At 36.7% G+C, this 17,399-nt stretch overlaps 1 protein-coding gene across 1 annotated transcript in view; it reads left to right on the forward strand.

Moving 5' to 3' along the window:
- Window positions 1-1,021: 1,021 nt before the first annotated feature.
- The window catches only part of LOC103717408 (kinesin-like protein KIN-UB), a 65,276-nt gene continuing 48,898 nt past the window's right edge, over window positions 1,022-17,399 (forward strand). Inside the window, exons 1-9 of the mRNA XM_088705641.2 lie at window positions 1,022-1,503; window positions 5,483-5,583; window positions 5,814-5,936; window positions 7,665-7,850; window positions 8,035-8,256; window positions 8,367-8,532; window positions 12,288-12,437; window positions 14,462-14,550; window positions 16,229-16,432. Coding sequence (XP_088561767.2) covers window positions 1,305-1,503; window positions 5,483-5,583; window positions 5,814-5,936; window positions 7,665-7,850; window positions 8,035-8,256; window positions 8,367-8,532; window positions 12,288-12,437; window positions 14,462-14,550; window positions 16,229-16,432 — 1,440 coding nt within the window. The 5' untranslated portion in view covers window positions 1,022-1,304. The remainder of the gene's footprint in view (window positions 1,504-5,482; window positions 5,584-5,813; window positions 5,937-7,664; window positions 7,851-8,034; window positions 8,257-8,366; window positions 8,533-12,287; window positions 12,438-14,461; window positions 14,551-16,228; window positions 16,433-17,399) is intronic.

The raw sequence follows: 17,399 nt of genomic DNA on the forward strand, positions 1-17,399 counted from the left end.
CAGAAGAATGAGGTTTCTATTATTCGGATTTTTGGGTCGGATCGGATCAAGTTTGGGCTGGGCTTTTCTTTAATCTAAATGAAACATTTTGATCTTTAAAGTTAATATAACGTAAAAGATCATGGTTGATTAAATTGTGGAGTAATAATCCATACCAACTTTTGTGTGTTAAACAGAGTGCAGCGTTTCCTTGTTATTGAAACATGCTATGTTAAAAATTTAGAATTTATTTTTTGGACCTTGTTGTTGCATGACATTGTTGAATAATTATTAGTTTATTTATGCCGCTCACAGCTTGTCCTTTGTAGGTTTTTTGAATGAAATCAATTAATCATCATGTTAAAATTTATTTTCGACATTTTAGATGAATCAAAACTCAAAATAATCTTTGTTTGTTTGGTTAGCTTTGATTTCGACATTAATTGATTTGTTTTAGGTACCAAAAAGCAAAATTTGGTCCATGTTAGTTTGATTAACACAAACCTATCCAAACCATACGTACCCTTATATCAATAAAACTATTATAATATTATTCTTTTCCTCATGAACTTGCATCTTTTATGAGAAATCTTTTGTCAAAGACCAAGACATCTTTAACTTTATTTAAATCCATCAGCCTTACTCAAGAAAAAAAAGAAAAGAAGGACAAACATCACATACTCCATAAACATCATATTAAAAAAAAAATGAAATATCTAACTATAACAGAAAGAAAAAAAAATCTAAAACAACAAACTAATATCTCATAAAGTCTTAAAATTTTAGTATTAGCATAACCTGTTCATCAATTCACTACTTCTATAATTTTATAAATAAATACATAAAAAAGCTTATTCTGACAATTTTGTGGAAACAAAGCAAAAAAACCATAAAAAAGGATGCCATTTGAATCTTTTTCCCTCTGGAGGGGGGGGAAGGAAAAATCAAACCTAAAAGAAGGGGCAAAAGAGCGGCGACCTCTCCAACTACTGGTAAGGGGGCCCACTGCGACGGCAACTGGCTCTTTCTCCCCTCAATCCACCCATCGCGCCGTACTCTCCAAGGACCGGCAGATGCTCTTCCTGGGCCCCCTTCCTTCCCTCCCCTTCTCTCTCTAAACTGCGTTCCCTCTCTCTCTCTCTCTCTCTCTCTCTCTCTCTCTCGCCTTCGAAACCCCCCACCATCCATCTTATCGCTCGCCGCGCCTCGCGCGTTACATTTATTTCCACCGCCTTACTCTTTTTTGTCTCTCTCTCTCTCTCTTTCTCTCTCTCTCTCTCTCTCGATCCATTCGATTTCTTGGAGAGAGAGGAAGAGAGGTGGTCATGGCGTCGGGGAGCTACAGGAATGGGGGGCCAAAGCTCTCGGCCAAGCTCGATCGGCAGCCCTCCGCAGTCTACTCCACCCCCAAGGCATCTGCCAAGTCCCGGCCGACCGCCACCCCCGCCGCCGCCTCCGGCCTCCGCCGCAGCGGCGCCGGGAACCCCGCCTCCACCCCCGCCAGCAACAAGGGCGACGCTGGAGGTTTGCTTCCCCTTCTTTACTCTTTCCCCCTTCTTAAATGTGTCCCGTTGGAGCGAGATCTGGTGGTGGATGCCACGTGGATGGGTTCTTTTGCTTTTGTTTGGTGCTTCTGCGACCTGTTTGTCGACCATGGTTATGTTTGATCGGTGGTTTTTTTGCTTGGATCCGTGAATTAGGTTAAGGGTTGGGAAGCTGGGCTCGTTCTTGAGCTTCTTTAAATTTTCTGATGCCTTTTTTTAAAAAAAATTCTTCGGGTACAATGCTGGCGGTATAGATATTCAAATTATGGAGTGCTCTGCATCCTGTTTCTAAATTTTGGAAGAGTTTGCCGGAAAAAAGATTATTTTTTCCAGATTTTATGAATTTTGCATTCCATTGTAAGATTGCATGCAACACTCAAAATGGTGGTTGGCGGTTGTTGTTTGAAGCTCTTTCCCGTTAGATCACAGATCTGCTAATGTCTTTAAACTGTAATACGAACTTGTCATGAGAAAGAAAAGCTACAGAGAGCTAAAGCATTTGCATTCTGTGGCAATGCGAAGTGTTTAATATAAAATTTGTAAATGGAAATGTATCTCATGCAGTAAGCCCATTGAACTTTGACTTCTGGTTGTAAAAATTTTTGAAAGCTAGTATTGCAGTTGACTTGGAGAATATTATGGGGGGCAAGCATGAATTACTGATAAATTGGAATAATGAATGGAAGTTTTGAATCAATCAAATGGACAGAAAATAAGGATTCAATACAAGTAAAAATCAGTGAAAAGCGAATCTCCAGCAATTATGGCAAGATGGTATTAGGAAAAATAAAGTCCTAGCATTCTCATTTGAACTTCAAATGGTTGGACATTCGATTGAGCATCTCTTGATTTTCATAGCCAGTCTTTTTACTTTTTTTTGAATCTCCAGTCATTTCACTTTGTTGCAAGCCCACATTGCTAGCTTCATCATCCCATAGTTTATGTCGTCAATGTTCCTATTCCTAAGTTTCACTTATTTTGCTTTGAACTCTATTTCTTGCGCTGCACTTAAAAATTCAGGAGCTGAATCATAATTTTATAAAGTTGTCTGCATGACAGATGCTGCTTTTGCGGTTATTGAGCACAGTCATCATAATATTGGTACCATCTTCATCTTAGATCAATGCTAAACTCATGGACTTGCCTTGTCATAAGCACCAACATCCACTTTTGTTTCTCAAACTAGACATGTTTCTCTTGGAATTGTGGTGCTGTAGTTACAGAACTGTGCTTAGGGAGAAAAATTGTGTGGTGAAGCTAAAGGAGGGAGGAATAGTTAACCTAGTCAATAGTAGAGTTGTTACTTCTTTGGAGCAACTGTCTAAATGTCGAACCCATTCTCGAACCACTAAGACTAAACAACAAATTACATTGATAAATTCTTAGCCTGAAGCTCTGTCTAGCATATGTTTGCTCAAAATTTTCAACCTAAGCACAGCCCAAAATGTTGTATTTTAGTGCTAAAGTTTTTTGTTATTGACTAATTTTGGTTATTTCTTTTAACTTCTTGTAGAAATAGGCAATACTGATGTTTTTCCATATTTGATATTTGTGCAATAAATCTCTGAATTCCTTTTTTTCTTCAAATGAAAGTGTTTCAAGCTCATTATTGATGAAGCGATATGCTTTGCTTGCAACTACAGAAGGTTATTTCACTGAAACTAAAAAAAAGTTATTAATATAACAAAGATTTGTGAAGTCATGTTCTAACAAGAACCTTTAGCAATGTGTTTCTAGATCCAAGATACAAACACATAGAAAATCATGAAAATGCAAGTCGAGCAATTAAAGTTACTTTGATTGTATTCATGGATTAGCAAATAGTTTGTCAAAATCTGACAATTTTGGTAAAATAAGTTTGATTGGAAAGTAACCTAGCTGGGTTGTTCTCATGAATCCAACAATTAAATCCCCAAAACCAAGCTCAAAATACTTGAATCCACTAAAAACTAGCAAGGTTTGAGAACAGTTCCAGCAAAATCTATAGAAAATGAGAGATAAGGAGGAAAATAGAGAATCCCTGTGTGATCCCTTTCACAGCTAGTCAAATTCATCAAATTTGGTTAGTTTCCACCTAAACTGTCAAAATCATCAACTTTGACCTAAACTGGCAAAAATCAAAAACTGCGGGCTGGTTTTGGCTTGCTCCCAGCTGAGTTGATCGTTTTCAGCTGAAATGAATGTACCTAGGTTGAAATTTTACACCATTGATAATAAAAAGTTATCCTTCTGCATTGGACCATTGATTAGAAATTGAGATATTCTATAGCATATATATTTCCTATGGTTTAAACACTATAGTAAAGTAAAGAAATCTTATGGTACGTATGCAAGTATGCTGTGCCCCTGTAGTGATTACATGGTACATTGGAGTTGGCACAACACTTGTACCATGTCTTTGTATGGGGACATATTGAGCCCTTGTACTGTACTAGGCTGATACGGTATGGTTTGTACCACCCGGTAAAAGTTGGTACTTAAAATGCTGATTCTAAGTACGCAAAAGAGTAGCAATTAATGCAGGTATGTAGGATGATTATAATCCTAGATTTCTATAAACTGCAATTGTAATTGAAATATATTTATGCACTAGTACAGGGTAGTTAAATTGTTCATATTCTAGCAATATTTGAAGAAAATAGCATACCTTACCATGATACTCTCTAGTAATGTCACAACTATCCATTCTTTCCTATCCTGTATGTGTGGAGCATTGACTTGTCACAAAAGACCTTGCTAGGCCATACGTGGCATATGCACCATACTCTACGCTTTATTCCTTATTCTTACATGTTACGGCTCCATCACGGTCCTTTTAGATCCAATGTCTTCCTTGCATTCATTGCTCATGGCATCTGAATTACCTCTCATGCTACTTTGTATGATTGCTACATGTGGATAAAATTATGTACTGATCCTTCTGGTGAATATTTCCATTTGAATCCTTTTCATCTACAAGATCTCTGAATCTTATTTGAACTTTTGAATGTCAAATCCATATTATTCTACCTTAATCTTTGGCTTGCGTAAATCCCTAGTTAAGTCCTTTGGCTTGACAAAATTTTGTAAATCAACTGGGGAGCAATAATGCGAAAATAGATTCTATTTCTAAGGAGAATGAGATTTGCATTATTATCTTTGTTTGCAATTATGCTTGCAATTGATTATCTTTTATTTTGCTATTTATTTCGTGCTCTCCACTGAATTATTTTATAATATCATGTTACCTTTTTTTTCTTAAAATTTTTACAAAGTAAGAAGCTATTGACTCTTTAATAGACTTCATAGTCAATGGATTGGCAAGTGTAGTTTGTGGTGCAAGACTTCTAAATTTTTACTCTTCACCATTTGCAACGAGTCAATAACAATATGTTTATGTACCATGGTTAATATTATGGTCACTGAAGTTTCTGATATCTAGGCCTCATTTCTGTCAACTGATATATGTTTGGGTAAGCTCTTGTCTGCTATCTAATTCATATGAAAATTAAAATGTTTGGTATATAAATCACTTTAGTGGATTATGTCCCATCTACCAGGTCTAATACTTATTCCTGTGCTCTCTAATGTGCTGCTGACCTAAGCTATGGAGTTATATGACAAAGCACACCAATGGAGTACAACATGCCAACTATATGTCCTCAGTTTCTTGCATGAGCTGTTTTTGCTTTTCTTAAAAGTGGCGTATGTCTTGCATGACATTGATTACACATTAGAATTTTCTGTAGTCTGTTGAATTTCTGTCACTACGAATGAGCTTACTTATTTACAGGGTTGACTTTGGCATGTGCGTGTTAGTTTGTCTCATGATTCTCAGTAAACAAATTGATTGATTCAAAAAATTTGGAGTTTATGCAGCTGCAATCATATTGTTATATCTTTCACTGCAGACATTTTTAATCTTTCTTTCTGGATTTCTTATTGACATTGAATTATTTGTTTTTTAACATCCTGTGCAGTTCCTGGAAGAGTTCGAGTGGCTGTTAGACTTAGGCCTCGAAATGCAGAGGAGTCGATGGCAGATGCTGATTTTGCAGATTGTGTTGAATTGCAACCGGAGGTTTGACTTCTTCCTTTATTTTATTTCACTCGTCCATATTAAAGGCTAGTTGATAATTTCTTTTTCTTTTTTTCTTGAGGAAAAGATTGGACAAAGCCCAATCTGATTCTTAAGATAATGAATGGAAGTACAAGCAATGCTAGTGGATTCTTTCAAACTACTGTGGCTACTTTTCTATGGACTCTTGGTGCTGGATTCTTGTAATATATTTTGTGCTTGCTATCCTGCAGCTTAAAAGGTTAAAGCTCCGCAAAAATAATTGGGACTCAGAGACCTATGAGTTTGATGAGGTGCTTACAGAATTTGCCTCACAAAAACGCGTTTATGAAGTTGTTGCTAAACCAGTTGTTGAGGTACATATGATAAAAATACCTCATGCTTGATTTTTGTCTTTTTGGCTTTATGATTGCTAAAGGTGAATCATGCTATTCTAGGAGAAGCTTGATGGATGTGAATTATGGTGGGGTCATTTTCTGATTCTAAGTTGATTAAGGAGGAGCTTTCTGCATTTTTTTTGCTTCAAACTTGCTGCACACATGCTTGTTTCATTTATTTAACATTTAAATATCTTATTGTAAGAAATAAAATTATTTCTGATGTTTGTATAACTACATCTATAAACCTTAGAATACCTCCTTTTAACATCATGCTTATATGAAGCTGACATATATTCTAACTTCAATTTCTTGCAGGCAAAAACGAATTATCCCCCTCCCCCCTCTCTCTCTCTCTCTGAACAATAGGATATCTTAATCAATGCCATTATCTTCATCAAATTCCCTCTGTTAAACTGTCCCCTAAATTCCAAGGATTTTATGAATAAACATACCTGAATTTGTCTCATGGAAACAATTAACTGTAACTATAGCTTCTTGATATTGTTTCCTAGGGTTTGACTAGACTTACAAATTTAAGAAACCACATCCAGTGGTATCGTTATTTCTTCTCATCCCTTTTAGAGTGTTAGGCTTATGGGAACATCTTCTCTAATTTTATCAATTTCATCTCAAAGCACTATGGCTCATTCAAGCACTACACCGTTTGTCATTCTCTCCCTTAAATTATTACATGAAACTTCCTATTTTGAATAGTGACCTGTAGAGCCTTCTTGAAGTCTTGTTTCAAAACGACATGCAAATGGAACTCCTGATATATTCCTTTGCTTATTTGCTTGCTGTCTTGAAAGGGACTATGCAACTGTGTAACTATCTTCATGCAATAGAGCTGAGGGCTCGTTTGGTTCGCGGGAAAAGAAGGGGGGAAAGTGTGGTCAACGGGAAAGTAATGAGATGCCTCTTGTTTGGTTGGAGTTTTCAAAGGAGAGAGAATGGAAAGTTATATTCCCATGGGAATGTGATTCCCACATTTCATGGGAAAGTCTTTCCCATGAGAAACATGGGAAAGTTACTTTTCCATGAGGCGGGAATCACTCCATTGTTACTTTTTCCCAAAAAGTCCCTTCAGCATTAAAGAAGCATTAAAGAGGCATTAAAAACCTAATTTTTATTAAGGGCATAATAGGAATTATATATAACTTTCCTAGGAAAGTGGATGGCCAACCAAACATAAGCACCTTGGAAATTTGTCACTTTCCCATGGTCAACCAAACATGCCAAAAGTACTTTCTTAGGCATCCTCTTCCTAGGAATTTGTTTTCCAGGAATCATATTCCTAGGAAGGAAAATGCTTCCCGCGAACCAAACGAGCCCTGAGAGTCGAAGACCACTTGATTTGCATGAAAATTAATTTTCAAAATCCCTTTTGTCAAAGGCAAATTAACCATTAACAAGTTCTTTGTTGGAAACAAAGATCTGTCTGTGGAGAATGACAGATCGTGTGTCAAATTGCTTGTCATATCTCCTCCTTATCATAGGTCTGACTGATTCTTTTGTGTTCACTTTCAATATTTCTATGTTCAGGGCTCCTACATTAAGCTTCTTATTCTTGCTTGGTTTAGGTTATGTGATTTTGGTCCATGTTAGATTGATTTTGCTTCCCCCTCAAGTCAGTTTTCCTGTCATTACTTTCCTAGGGATTTTCATTTGTTGCAGCTTGTGATGAAGCCTCGTTTCTTTGTGTAGAGTGTTCTGGAGGGATATAATGGTACTGTTATGGCTTATGGACAAACTGGTACTGGGAAGACTTTCACTCTTGGAAGGCTCGGAGAGGAAGACAATGCTGCCCGGGGAATTATGGTCCGTGCAATGGAGGATATTCTTGCAGATACATCTCCAGATACAGATTCCATATCTGTATCCTACTTGCAGGTTCCCTGGCCATTATAACAATATACTATCATCTAACCCTTCTCTACTTTTCTTGAGAAATTAACTCTTTTGTATTGTAATATCACTGGAAATTTCATTCCTGCTTTCCAAGACTGCAAAATTTAACTGCATTAAGAGATGTTTTTTGGCTGCAAGCTAATGCATTCTTTATGGATTTGCCCAGCTATATATGGAAACCATTCAGGACCTTCTTGTTCCTGGAAATGATAACATTGCCATTGTAGAAGATCCAAAGACAGGGGATGTTTCACTACCTGGGGCCACCATTGTAGAGATAAGAAATCAGAGGAGCTTTGTAGAACTTCTAAGACTAGGGGAAGCTCACCGCTTCGCCGCAAACACAAAGTTGAATACAGAGTCATCTCGAAGCCATGCTATTCTTATGGTAACTTATCAAATTTTTGTTTACAGTCTCCTATTTGTGATTGTTGTAGTGAATTTGGATCCTCTTTGTTCAAGTAGAATAATTATATATCTTACTTACTTTTGGTTCAGGTACATGTTAAGAGGTCAATTAAGGGAAGGCATGATTCTGAACCAGGTTTACCTAGAGAGAATTGCAATGCGTCCACCCTTGTCTCTTCTCTTAGGCCACCTATTGTTAGGAAAAGCAAGCTTGTTGTTGTTGATCTTGCAGGATCAGAGCGAATAGATAAATCAGGTATATAAGATTTGCTCTGCACATGAAAGTCATTGATGGACGATTTTCTTTTCTGTTTTCAATTATTTCTTCTTGTTGTTTGTAGATAATTCAGATATCATATGACTAACTATATTTGCATATAAATGCATTCATATGTAACGTGGCCAAGGCTGGGTTTGCAGTATACATTAAGATGTACAGGCTTCACCTATATCTGAACTGACCTGCTAGCGGGTCTTTGTCACTTATATTATCAGTGGGTCAGTCATGGCAATCCACATGCGAATTACTTAAACTGCTAAGTCACTTCCTCAACCTTTTGAACTCTACTTGAACCACATGACCAAAATTTGTTCTCCTCATCCATGGTTTAGCTACTTAAGGAAAATTACTGATCATCATTCATGGTGCTAGGAACAAATTCTAGGTTGTGATTTGGAAAAATCATGCAAGATTTGCTGAACCAGTATTGGAGGGCATACTGGCCAGTGACCGGTTCGGCATGGTACAGGTCTGTACCATGCTGTTACGAGGCATATCGACACAAGGAGAGTAGGAGAGGGAGAAAAGGATAAAGGACGAGAGAGAGAGAGAGAGAGAGAGAGAGAGAGAGAGAGAGAGAGAGAGAGGAGGGCTGGGAAACCCTAACACTAGCCCGAGTGCGTGCGCGCGATAGAGAGAGAGAGATAGAGAGAGAGGGAAGGATGGAGAGAGAAGGGGAGGGACATAAAACCTTAACCATAACCCGAGCGCATGAAAGAGAGGGAGAGAGGAACTTACCACTCTCGAACCATCATGAGTGGCTGTAGGGAGGAGGGGAGCGCTAGTGTGATGTTTGCGAGTGGGAAAGGGGAGCGCTGGGGCGGTTCTTGTGAGCGTGTGGGGGGGGGGGGGGAGGGGGAGGGGGAGTGGGGGTGCGGGGACGCTAGGGCAATTTTGCGAGTGAGGGGGTGACTTCTCCAACATCGAATGATCTCGAATCATGCCCAGTGGGAATTGAAAAGTTAGCACCCGGTGGGGAGGGAGAATCCAATCGTGCCCGGTGGACGATCCCCGACTGGTTTGGTTTGGTACGCCTCTAACTGTTTGGTTCGGCAAACCTTGCATTCAAGTACTATTTATTGCTACCTTTGCCATATTGCTCCTATAAAAATGATCCAATGTTTGATGAGGATTTTACCTATGTCGGACATGCTTATATGGCTGGTAATAATTGCTTGATTCATTCTTGAGAAACAATGGAAATTCATATTGTTGAAGCCACAATCCTTATGCTTCTTTTTTTGTTCTACATAAGACAGTTTGATAGTTTACCTTGTACTTGCCTCATCACTTAAATGCTATATCATTGGCTTATCCAGAATGTTCCTCCTCAAGAATTGGTTTAGGTAGGTACTGGCACATTGCAGCCTTGAAGCAGGATCCTGTTATTGAAAATCAGCAGTCTTGCGACAGTTGCTTCCAACTCTTATTACTTTGCTATCATTCATATTTTCAACAATTTGAACTTACCAATTATTATATCTTTCTTCCTTAGTTCATATTTTCTCGACTCTCGAAGAAATTCCTTATTGCATATAAGTTGTTGCTTTTGGTATCTTATTATCCTTCATCCAAGTTGTTAAAACCTCATACATGCATTCGTCTTTTTGCAAAACCAATCCATTATTGCCTGTACAAGAAAATTTAATCTATTGTTGTTCCTTTTTATATCCATTTGTTCTCTAAATTTTGGTTCTTATTATTTTTGTCTTTGTTCCATTATCTGCTTTTCTACAATTTTACAGATTTTGCATATAATGCATAGTTATATAATGTGTAGATAATCACGAGTTAACTAATGTTACACTAATGTACAATATTATTTCTGGGCTCCTTCCACAGGTTGTGATGGAATGGAGATCAGCAAGCCCCTCCCTGTCATAAAGAATTTGCAATTTGCCCACTAATTTATATATGGAGAGATTGCATGGTGAGAGGACTTAGAAGAAGTGCTAGTAAGCTTTTGACAAACCCTCATAAAACCAAGACTGGCTTGGGAGAGCTAATGCTAGAGCTTAGCGCTGGGACTAATAGAATTAATATCAGCTAAGGCTTTCTTCAGTGAGGGTTTGTCAAAGGAGAAGAGAGTCAGTCAAGGTCCCTTGATGATATCAGGAACGGCATATAATATCTACATTCTGTGAAGCAAGGAGCATTGACAGATTGACTTAGAATCTTTTGTAGAGAAATGCCAAATAGACAAGTCTATGTGATACTTTTTGTGGGATGAACCTTCATATCAAACTCCCTCGATATATCAACTGTGTATGTAGTAATTAAACATGACTAGTAAAATTTTTTTAACTACGACAACTTATCCTTGAGAAGAAAATTCAGCTTCAAGATCTTTTAAGTAGCAAAATTGGCTAGATTCCTTCATCTAAAATTGATGAAGGAATTGCATTGATATTGAAAAATATAATGTCAAGAGAGCATGGTCATGATAACTCCATTCAAGCTTTGTATGATTGCTAGCATAACCACATATAGTTCTATGGAGGCTTCAAACATTGTGATGGTTCAAAAATGGTTGTAGGGAGGCTGCATTTAGACCTCCTTAAAGTGTAAATTAGGAGAGGCACTATTTATTTTCATCTTACACTAGCTACCATGGTTTGCCGTACTATACCATACTGGTAGGGAATTAATACTTGGTATGGGTGCATGCCAAGTGCCGACACTACGAACTGACCTGTATTGACACTGTACCATCATGATACTTGTACGGGTACTGAAACTGATATTGCAAACCATGCTAACCACAAACAAGAAAAATAAAATTCATCGCATATTGTTGTTTTACGCTCTCTTTGGTATATTATTAGTTGTCATTATTTACTTTTTGTCTTTAATGCCCTTTTCTTGTAACTATAATATAACATTCATGGATTGTCGTACTGCTCCGGACTACCTAGTTCAAGGCATACACACCTTATTGGGTCAGAACTAGTAAAAAATAGTATTAGGGTTGGTACAAGTCTCATACCAATTTGTACCGAGACTGAGGTGTACGAAGACATATCAAAGCGTACTAGGGTGTGTACCAACTCGTACTACTCAGTTTTAGGCTAGGCCTTGATAAAACTAGGAAAAATGGCATGAGAGCTATCTCGGTATGGGGTGCATACCGTACCATACTAACCTATATTGTACCGAATCAGTAATGTACCGTTACGATACCCAATACTGAGATCGCAGACCTTGATAACATGTTTTAGAATTAGTACCTTAGGCAATGTCACATCCTTTGTCATGACATGAAGTGAATCAAGATAATTTCATAAATCATTTTTTGCATCTCTGACTTCTAATCTGAAGTGAACTTATCCTTTTAGGCCTGATGAATTTTAAGTTTCTTTCGTAAAATACTTGTCGACTGCTTGTATTTATTTATGGTTTATTAGAACTTTTCTCCCTTCTGATAGATATGTAATAATCTGTCATTAATGGTCATCCAGTCAATTGGTCTATAGTGCTTGCTGCAATTATATCAAATATGTGTATTCGTTCTTATCCTATTAATTTTATGTCACACTTCCTGTATTGGAGATACTGAAGTCTTAAAGTATATTCATTTCCACTGTATGGACATGTTTAAGTTATCTGCTAGTTATGTGAGCGTTTCTAGAAACAATGCTAGTTAACTGTTCCTTTCAGAATTGCCATGGATATTCTCAATCATATTTTGGGTTGTACATTTTTTTATTTTTGAAAGTTGTTATTGTTGTCAGGAAGTGAGGGACATTCGCTGGAAGAAGCAAAATCGATTAATCTGTCACTGAGTGCCTTAGGAAAATGCATTAATTCACTTGCTGAAAATAGTCCACATGTTCCCTTTCGTGATTCAAAGCTGACAAGATTGCTTAGAGATTCATTTGGAGGTGAGGTATTGAAGCATTTTTGAGGCTATGATGGTCAAAGCTTCTAAAGCTTAGATGGTTGCTTGTTTTCACAGCTTATGTGTATATTAATGTTAGTAGCCTATACAAATCACGTGCCAAATGTGAAGATATATAACATAGATGATTTTTCAAAATTTAAGCAAGAAAACTTGGTGTTCTTTTGTCTCCAAAAAATTTGAGTGCCCTTACTGTCCTATATTGCTAAGAATATGTATTTGTGTACCCTAGACCTTGACTTACATTTACATCCTCCATCTACAACTCTGATTTTCTATTGAATGCTTTTCCTGTTTCTTGAAGTCATAATCTGGTATTCTTATTGTAATATATCATCTACTTATAGAATTACTTAGCTTACATGCTCATAAAGGAAGGCTAAAATTTGTAGCCTCCTGAGTTTGATCCACATGGACATGCTGAAGCTTTTTGGTTAGATGTGTATATATGCACAGCATCCTTACATATGCCTGTACACCTCTATGCGGAACCATCGGTACATAGTTACGTACAATGTATATGCATAAATCCATAGATCTACAAACATTTATAGATAGATAGATGCACATATATATCTATACCCACACACATATAGGCATACATCTGTGTATATGACTATATTTATGTGCATGTGGGTGTCTATGAAAGATTGAAAAACCACCTGTACATACCTACTGTCCCGGGACTGGTACAGGGATCCTGGAATGTGCTGGTTTTTGCAAACCAGGCCTGTATACTGACCTTGTACCACCCGGTATACTTTTTTTCCTTAATTTTTTTTTGCTCATTTATGCCTAGGCATACTGAGGCGCACCTCCCCCATATCAAGGATCACACCATAGTGGGTAGCCATTGACATGGTACTGATCTTTGTGATTTGAATCCTTGATATGTACTATGTACGTATATATGCATGCACACATTTATGCATGTACAGACACAAAAATATATGTATGCATGTATTGCAATACCTATATGTTTTTTGTGTTGTTCATTTATTCTTTCTTTCTTTTTTTTTTTTGAAAAATCTGTGCACAGAAAGTATCTTTTATAATAAGCATATGAATAAATAAAAAAGGCACTTACACCCCATTATGTGTAGTCTGACAAATAGGGTCAGAGTTCTTTGCAAAGTTATATTTGTTTCAGAGCATGTACTCCACCATTTGAGTTCATAGCATCAGAGCCTAGAATTGCTGTCTTGGAAGGGATCATGACTTATTTTGGCTTTATGGGTCTGATTTCAAGCTGTGATTACAATGTTATTCCTTTGTTTGATGGAATGTATATGGTTGATTTGGTATTTTTTGAGGGCTTCAAGGGTTGGAAATACTAATAAAAAATTTGATTTGAAGGAACTAATGGTTTTTGGTGTTCTAAATTGGATCTACTGCAAAATTTGAAACTGTAGTTGGAAAAAAGGATTGATATATGCAGCATTCAGTCAGCACTAAAAGTTTCTCATGATATATGCTTGATGGGGCTGGCAACTTGGTCATGGAACCACACAATGGAGAAAAGAGAGACATTTTATTTTTGCCTAAATTCTGCAATAAGTTTGTCGTGTTATTTGGATACTTCAGGTTTTGGGAGTTCTAGAAGGTCTGGCATGGCAGTCCATGACACTTCAAAAATGAAGTTCTTAGGTCAGCTTGAAGTGTCGAAATTTGGCATTATCATATGGAGTCTCCTGTTAAAAAATACCTTATTGCTTGTGATCTGATCAACACTAAATAAACAGTACAAAGACATCAACGAGGCATTAATAGTTTTCATACTGCACCAATCAATTGTTTATATCACTGTGTCTGCATTGGCAGTTGGAGACAGTCTTCATGGCAAGTTCTTTTCCCTGATACTGGATTGAGAGCTAGTTACAAAGCATTCTGAAATTTGATCGATGCTTATTTTGATAAATAAAACTGACCATATATAAACAAATTAGGATTGCAGTTTAAGTTAAAATAACTCCAAGAGTTCTTTTCACAATTGTAAAAATTTAACAGGCACTGCAAGAACTTCACTGGTTGTGACAATTGGCCCATCTCCACGCCATCGAGGAGAGACTGCAAGTACTATAATGTTTGGACAAAGAGTATGGCTCTTATATTGCCTTGTCGTTTTTTTGTTGTTAAGTTCTTTTTAACCTTTATTATTACCATGCCTGTGGTTGAAATTTTTGTGTTTCAGTACATGCTAAATCATCTATTTTATACCATATATTTGTCAAGATGAAAATTAACAAGAACTGGATAATGTTCTAAACTTTTTGTAATATGATGCTTATTCCATGTTACAGTTCAAGAAGTTTCAGTTTAGATCACTTTTTTTTTTAACATCATTTCTCTTTCTTTCCATCTATTATCATTTTTTTAGGAAATTCACTACTAAAATAAATAGAGTATCGATGTAGAATATGGTTTTTATGTTACATTTTTGGAATGGCATTCTGATAGTCAATACTCGACATATTCCTATTATCCCTAGAGCCCATTTTCACATCCTTCCTTGTTGCCTAGACTGAGAGTTGGGCTGATGAAATGGCCGGATATTCTAATAAATAACTCAAACTCTCTTGTTGGTATGTGCTGCTTCATCTTTGTTTTGACCCTTAGTTTCATTTTTTTCTCACTGAGGGCTTTTCTATAAATTTCACCTATATAAGAATTAATGAAAGATTCCTCATGTTTTACCATGTTAGAAGGGTTTTTGCATGCAATCCACGATTAAATGTGAAAATGTAAAATTGACACCCATTATTATCATTGCAGCCATGTTCAAATATTCTTAAATTGTAGCTTCACTTGCCTATATGTGATACCGTATCTGCATACCTCATACTGAAACTAACAATAACAATTAGGGATGTTGGAATCATATAGCACAAAAATGGTACCGGCTGTGAATAATCTAGGAGGGACTTAAGAAAGACAAAAACTGCAAGAAACAAGACTAGCTTATATGAGTGGTACTTGATGTGGTATGCTTTTCATGGTTGTTGATAAGTTATGGTCCTGTAACAACTAAAAAAGCATTAGAGAAAGGTTGGGACACTTAGAGACTGAAGAGTGTGATTTATTCAAAAAACTTAAAATGTGCAATTTAATATAATGGTGAGAGGCATCAAGAAACACTGTTACCCCTGTATACAAGTTACTATATATGCATTATCATGTCATAGCACATTCGGCACTGTAATTTACGATGAAGATGAGATAAATTAGTTCATCGAGGGTTAAAGGACCTTATCAAGAAGCTAACATGAATGGGTCCACCAATTGGCAAGCAAGACATTCACTTCTTGCACTTGCAGATTCAAGTTTTTTACAATATGGTTTCACCTGCTTGAGCAATATAACCTCATTAGGGGTAAATGGCTCCTTAATCCATGTTCCATGAAGGATTTCCTTCCCGTCAAAGGTTATTAAAACTTGAAACAGTTACTATTCATGTAAACTGACAAAACAGAAAATAGATAGGAAATTACCAAGTGTAAAAAATTTCAACCTACTAAAGTGGAAGAACACCATGCTAGGAAAAAAATAAAAAAAACACAGATAAGGATAATACAAACTTTATTAGATCAAATGCATAGCCGTGGTTAATGGTATAGATGAAACACATAACCAGACTAAAGCTGTGAAACCTAGTACAATTTGCTAACCAATTTTTTATGAACATGAAAAATCTTGTTTTGATTATCTTCATATTTCTTCGGCAATTAAACATCAGGTACTAATAAAGCAGTTTCTTGTGAATATGGTCCCTGATAGGCAATGAAGGTGGAGAACATGGTGAAATTAAAGGAGGAATTTGATTACAAAAGCTTATGCAGGAGGCTTGATATTGAGATAGACAAGTTAATTGCAACAAATGAAAGGCAGCAGAAAGATTTTGAAGATGAGGTTGAGAGAATAAGAGCAGATGCACAGAGCCGTATTGCTGAGGCTGAAAGAAACTATATGAATTCTCTAGAGGTTTGTCTTTGATTTTATTTCTATGCTGAGAAGCAAAGGATTTCATATGATGATGATTTTGAATTATTTAAGTTCAAAAGAGAAGTTAATTTTGAAGTACTTTTGTGTTGAAATTTCAAATTATTATGTCAGGTAAACACTTGATCTATTATTTTGATTTGCTGTGCAGTATATTTTATTAACTTGCCCTTCTGCTGAGGAGGCAATGAACATGGTATATTCTTGGTAGCTGAATTTTGTTGCTTTCTACGAGCTTGGCACCACCATATCTACTTTTTTGAATGGAAATTTCTGGTCACTCCATATTTTAATTGTAATTATGGAGTCTAGAGGTTGTAGACTCCATATTTTCTTTATTAATCGATTTTTTTTTGATTTTCTACTTGGTTGGCTCTTCCCTTTTGTATATCATCTAACAGCTCCCCTCAGGTTGGCCATTCCTTCCCTTTGTTTCTTTCTCACATTGGTGAGTCTTCCACTCAGACTGTTGGCCACTCATTGCGGCCATTAATGGATGTTTGTGCCCTCACAGGTAGACATACGGTGCAAGTTGATGGCGGAAGAATAGGATACAAAATTGTAATTGTCTACATAAGTGTTACTTGCTGCTTGCAAGTCCCTTCTTGTAGAGTTTTAATCCTAGTCCTAGCTTATACTCAATGTAATTCTTCTTTATGATTAAGGAAGCACTTTTCTTACACAATTATCTTTATTGAAACACAGTAGCTACTCTAACTTGCAATCCTAATGCCTTTAGGTCTGCTTCAACTTGATATATAGCTAAAGTGAGAGTCTTAACTCAATTCTAGACAGGACAGGACAAACTAGTATTGATGGTAGACAACTAAAATGGAGAAGGAAACATAAAACTCTTTTAACTTAGAAAATAATCATTAGTGAGGTAAAAAAAGGATCACTATGGAGCAAGGTTTGCAATCTTGGACTTTTCCACACAGTACGGGGCATA

Source organism: Phoenix dactylifera, chromosome 10 (assembly GCF_051530095.1).
Source record: "Phoenix dactylifera cultivar Ajwa chromosome 10, Ajwa_hap1_PhDact_Kaust_v1.1, whole genome shotgun sequence".
Taxonomy (NCBI): Eukaryota; Viridiplantae; Streptophyta; class Magnoliopsida; order Arecales; family Arecaceae; genus Phoenix; species Phoenix dactylifera.